This window comes from Oryzias latipes, chromosome 13 (genome assembly GCF_053564925.1).
Source record: "Oryzias latipes strain Hd-rR chromosome 13, Olatipes_Hd-rR_3.1".
Classification (NCBI taxonomy): domain Eukaryota; kingdom Metazoa; phylum Chordata; class Actinopteri; order Beloniformes; family Adrianichthyidae; genus Oryzias; species Oryzias latipes.
Genome location: NC_136249.1, coordinates 32,895,681 through 32,901,680, shown reverse-complemented (window position 1 = coordinate 32,901,680; position 6,000 = coordinate 32,895,681). Strand labels below are relative to the sequence as shown.

Sequence of the window (6,000 nt, the reverse complement as noted above, 5' to 3'; positions counted from 1 at the left end):
CGCACAGATTAAAAAAACTATAAGCGAACATGCATTTAATAATAATCATAACAATAATAAAGGCACGTTTAGAAGACAATCTCGCTTTAGGTCGGAGCTGTGTTTGTTTACATCAGACTTCATAATATTTTCTTCTATTTTAGTATCGTAACATATCTATCAATCGCTATCTGACACGTCATCGGACCAACGTCCAGCCAATCACATCATGTGACGTCAGCACTAGTCCCAGGACCCCGAAGGACCCCGAACGGAAGTTCCAGGTCAAATGGTTAAGGTACCTACAACGGCACACAAGAACTGCTGCAAACAACACGAAGGTTTGGCTCTTTTTAAAAAATAGAAGTTTTCTTGTGTTTGAAATGTTTCTTCGCAAGAGGAACTACTCCCTTATTCCACCTCCAAAGATGACAAACACACCAATTAACTCATTTCTTTCCCACATTTTATGCCTTTTTTAATAAGAAAAAAGAAACAGAATCATTTGAATCACATTTAAACCAACAGAAAAATAACAACAACAAAAAACACAATATATTATGTCAGCACACATTCAGTGTGAAAAGCAACACACCTTAAATAAGACAGAAATCTTCCACGAGGGACGTCACGTGACCTGCAGTTGATCAGAATAATCCTTCAGCAGATGGTCGATGACGCTGATCTCTGATCAGATCAGCCGTCGGTTTGAAGAAAAGGCACTTTTTTTCTGGATGTCAAGGGGGGGGGGTCATTGAAACCCTGATCCCATCGAGGCGACGCATTGACAATGTAAGGGTCCGAAGCATTGTTGTAACACACACCCAAACGCACACACTATCAGCCCACCTGACCTGTGGGAGCTCCATAGTGCAAAGTACTGTATGCAAATCCTTCCATAGTGCATCTCTCCTCCCTCCCACTGTCCTGGTAACCGACTGAGCTCCTCTGACGGAGCGCTTCTCCGCTCACAACAGCAGACGTTTGGAAAACTTTCTTCCTTTCTTTTAACATTTTTACCACAGTAGCTTTTTCTCTTTCTGCATGAGAAAAGCGCAAGAAAACAGCAAAAAAAAAAAAAAAACAGTAAATGAGCCAGAAAAGCAACTTTTTCCTTTAAAGTTTGAGACAGAAAAAAAAAAATGTAACACGAATAATGAGCTCAGCTGTCTGTCAGTAACACCTGCCAGAAAAAGTAACCTGTTTATTTCCAATTTGGGTTTTTCTAACCAAGAAAAGAAAGAAAAGGATGCGGGAGGCATAAGCTGGCCCTCGCCTCCATCCAGGAACAGCCAAAGTCATGAAAACAACAGCTGAAGCTACTTATGGTCTGACAGAAACACTGGGGTTTCAGGTTCTCATTGCACACATCGTTTGAAGGGCTGCGACGTAACATGGTGAGTCTAAATAACAGCGTCCGTGAAGCAGACAGTCCATAGCAACCATAGAGGTTTTTTCATGTCTCAGGCTGATGAATGCGTGGAGCAATTTTTGTGGTCCTGCGGTAAAGTAAATTTACATTTTTACTTAGCAACTGATTTTTTTAATTTATTTTTTTTTTGCTTCCACTGCTTACACTTTTGACACAACAGTAACTGGCACATTCAGCTTAAAACAGGCACTTTGGTAACATTTTTGTTTGCCCCCTTTTTTGTTTTTGTTTTAAGTAAGCGAACGAAGGATTCAACGCCTTTGAGTGTTTAGCAACTTTACGTTAAAAACAAACACCCACAGAGATATCAAACCGTGGACGGGTAGGTACGTTTATCATAGAGTCAACATTTTTTCTGTTGCCATGGCGATACATTCTAAAAGAATGACGTTCTGATGTTTTTCGTTGGTTACGGAACAAACATTTGTGCCAATCTTTTGTCAGGTTTTCTCATTTATTTTGTCGTTTTGCTGCTAAAATTCATTTTGCCCACTTTTTTTGTTTCAAATTGCCCGTGTCTCCGAACTAAAATTTTCAGACAAACTTGCGGGTCTTAGCCGCCGCGTTTGTGTTTTTTAACATTTGAGCTCCTTTCGGTTAAAGGGATAAAACAGGGAAAAAACACAGAAAAGAAAAAAACTCACATTTGGGTTGTAACCGGTGGACAGAGCCCTTCATAAGATATATTAAAATTTATTCCCTTCATAAATAAATGCAAACGTCCCCCCCCCCCCCCCACCACACACACACACGGTTCTTGTATTTACATTTTGTACAGTCAGGACGGGGCGACTCTCACAGAGGAGTCCTCTTCATCGGTTCGGCCGGCCCCCAAACCAGGAGGTAAAAAAACGCGGCCGCCATCTCAGATGAGTCCTGTGAAGGCCGCTGGACGTGAGCCAGGCAGGTGGGGGAGGGGGGGTCCATTTTAGAGCAGAAAAAGACGTGTGTGTGTGTGTGTACGTGCCTGTGAGTCCCTTTAAGAGGCGTTGAGCACAGAGCGGCTGTACAGAGTTTGGTAGTAAGCGCCTGAGTCCATGGCGGCGGGGCCAGGGCTGTCGTAGATCTGCTTGGCCCCCACCGGGGAGCCGGCGGTGTAGCTGTTGTAGGCCATCACCTGGTCCTGATAGGACTTGAGGTCCATCTTCTGCTCGTTGGACATGAGGTTGGTGATGGAGAAGGGGTGGTTGAAGTTGTAGTGGGGGTCCAGGGACTTCAGGTCGCTCTGTAAGTCCATGTGCTGCTGCATGGGGCTGGGGAGGAGGTGGGAGCTGCTGGCTAAGGACTGGGGGTGGAGGAGCGGGTTTGAGGAGGAGGTCCCCGAGAGGGACAGGGAGGAGGAGGAGGGGGGCAGGGAGACAGGTGGGCTATGGAGGTGCGAGGATGACAGCTGAGGGCAGTCCAGAGGAACCAGGCTGTTCCTCTGATGGGGCTGGTCGTCCGACGAGCCCGGGTGGGAGTTGTCTGAGTGGGCGGAGTCAGGCCCCTCCGACCCACCGGCAGGGCTGTGGTTCTCCACCAGGTGGTCTCCAGAGTGGCTGCCTTTCCCGGAGCCCCCCTCCTGGTTCTTGCTTCCCTTCTTGGAGGCCTTGTCCTCGATCTTAAAGCGCTTCTGGCGCCTCAGGTAGCAGCCGTTCTCGAACATGTTGCCGGACTGCGGGTGCAGAGTCCAGTAGGAGCCTTTGCCCGGCTTGTCCGGCGAGCGAGCGACTTTCACGAAACAGTCGTTGAAGGAGAGCGAGTGTCGGATGGAGTTCTGCCAGCGCTGCTGATTCTCGCGGTAGTAGGGGAACAGGTCCATGATCCACTGGTAGATCTCGTTCAGAGTCAGCATCTTGCTGCCACTCTGCTGGATCGCCATGGTGATGAGGGAGATGTAGGAGTACGGTGGCTTGGCGTGGGTCAGGGAGCGCCGGTAGGGCTTCGGCGGGATCTCCTTGGGGCTGGAGCGGCTCAGAGACCCGGTGGACGGGTAACCCAGCTGGCTCATGGACTGACCCATGTTTTGGTAGTGGGACAGAGGGCCCAGCGAGCCCGCAGCGGCGGGGCCCAGCTGAGTCAGGGAGCCGGAGCTGAGCGAGGAGGCCACGGGGGAGAGGGACATGTGGTTTGGCCCTGAGCCCATGGGGGCCAGAGAGGAGCTGCTGAGGCTGGAGCTGGGGTAGGGCATGTTCATAGCGGTGGGGGAGGCAGCGGCGTTCAGGTTGATGTAGCTGTTGATGGAGCCCATGGAGCCCAGCCCGGTGGCGCTGGGTGAGGAATACATCTAGAGGAGGGGGGGAGAAAAAAAAACATCAGGAACAAAACTTTTTCAAAATGACGCAACTTCTCCAAGTGTGAGGAAAGCAGCTCCGCTTATCAATGCACAAAGAGCCTCTCAGTGCGCCGCGGACGTGGATTTCACACGGACGCGTTAACCTGAAAATGCGTAAAAAGCGCGTCACGGAGCCTCTGGGCTCAGAAGGCCTCCTCCGCGGCTGCGCGGAAACTCGCACATTTTCACCGGGATTCAAACATTTTATTTCAGGAAAAAATACAGTTCTAGGGCGGAAATAAAGCGCGAGGCCGGAGCGCGAGCGCGCCCACTGATTGTTGAAGATTATCACACTGTTTTCTCCGTGATAATTTCATCAGAAGCTGCTGATGGAATTAGGCTAATTGGATTAGTGAAGGAAATCAAGTCGCCCTCGTCTCTGAGTGAATTAAACCTCAAACAAAACCGTTAAAAACACAGAAATTTCACCTTTTGATTATACTTTTAAAACCTTTTAATTCGTGAATGTCAAATCGTTAATTCGGTAAAAGATTTTCCTAATTATTTTCTTTGCTAAACCAATTTTTGTCAGAATGAAACCCGTTTTAAAATAAAATCTATGTTTCTGAACTCGTCAGAAAAGTTTAAATCACTCTAAAATTCTTCAGAAAAATCGACCCAAGCCGCGCGCGCTCTTTGGGACGTTTCCATCTTTTTTTTTTTTGATTGTAAGAAAAAATACAATATTAGAACTTTTCTCCGTGGGAGGATTCGTGAAGAACTGACGCGCAAACGTGGCTTTACCTCGCTGGCCTCGCTGTAGAAAGTTGTATTCCAGTCTGTTATATCGTGCGCTTCCATCTTCACAGAGCTCAACATCCCCAACTAAAGTCTGTGGAGAAGAATCGTCTTTATCTTTGAGAGGGTCTTAAAAAACAACTAAAAATCCAAAATCCTCAGCAGAGAAAAAAAAATCCAGAGAAAAAGTTGGTTCCGTTTGTTTTCAGGGGGGAAACGCGTCTCGTGTTCCTGCAGGTAAGTCAATGAAAGTTTTAGTCATCCATGGTTGGAAACCTTGATCTTGTTTTGCTCTTCACTTCTTCTCGTGGTGACCCGTTTCTTCCTGTGGCCGCGCGGCCCTCGGTCTGCAAGTGACGCACAGAGGAGCAGCAGCGCGCAAACACATGCAGATGTCCGGACGCAGAGTTCTTATAAGGTGCAGCGGGTCCCGCCTCCGCGCCTGACATTTGAATACCAGGAGTTTGGATGCAGGAAAAGGCCTGCGAAAAGGCCGATGTGGCCCCCTGGCGTGCCGCGGGGCCACCCGGGCGAGGAGAGCCCGCAGTCCTATAGACTGACTCTAATCCTGCATTAAAACACGGTATTGTCCGCGCAATTCACATCCAAAATAATTACAATAAAATATAAATGAAATAACTGATTTGCGCAGCAGAAACGTGGTTCAGTTTTGATGCAGCATTTCAGCCTAAGCAGAAAATAAACAATAACAAGTTTTAAATACATATTTGGCTGCACATTAAAGACAGAAGACTGTGTTCTGGATGCTGAGAATTTCGGTGGAGAACGTAGACGGTTTTACGCGCAGAGGCATTTTGCGCACAACAGAAGCGCCGGATTCTGCGCGTAAACAGAGAGGTTCCGACCGAATCCGGGTGCGTATTGGACCCGCTCCTGCAGATCCTGTGAGCGCGCGGCCTCCTCTGCAGGAATACACATCAGGCCGGGCGCAGACGCAGGCGCGTGAATGTCAAAGCCGCTCAATGGAGGCCTAATTGATGCGCACGCGGGAGGTCGACGGGATTAGAGCGCGAGGGAGAGACGCAGAGGAAATATGAGGGTAATGGGGGTCAGGTCTGGGGGGTTAAAATATCCGGTTATAGGAAAAGAAAGAAAGGAAGAAGATTTTTATTATATTTAAAAAAACATTTAAAAAAAATTTGTCAGAATCCCAACAAGGAAAAAGCGCTTTGGATTGTGTTTTGATTTGTCTTTGAATTAACTTTTTTTTTGTTTTTTCTCCTTTAGTCCCTAATTTTGCAATCCCCCCCCCCCTCCTCCCATCCATTAACACCTCCCTTATTGTCTCTTTAACGGGGTCAACGGTGGCAGTAATGAGCGGGCGGTAATGGAGGAAGCGGCGCATCGGGAGTCCTTTTCATGTTGACCGTGTGAACTTTGGAAAAGTCTTCAAACTGGCGCGAAACTGCGTGCAGGCGCGCGCTGTTCCTCTTTCAATTGGATCTATTGAAAAACAGGAGAGGCGAGGTGACTTGCGGCCACCAGCGCCGCCTTGTGGCGCGCGCACACACGCACA

At 48.0% G+C, this 6,000-nt stretch overlaps 1 protein-coding gene across 1 annotated transcript; it reads right to left on the bottom strand.

Moving 5' to 3' along the window:
• Positions 1 to 2,062: 2,062 nt before the first annotated feature.
• foxa3 (forkhead box A3) lies at positions 2,063 to 4,851 on the bottom strand. Its single transcript, NM_001104693.1, is given in 2 exon segments — positions 2,063 to 3,677; positions 4,470 to 4,851. Coding segments are annotated over 2 exon segments (1,362 nt in total). The 5' UTR covers positions 4,545 to 4,851; the 3' UTR covers positions 2,063 to 2,390.
• Positions 4,852 to 6,000: the final 1,149 nt, after the last annotated feature.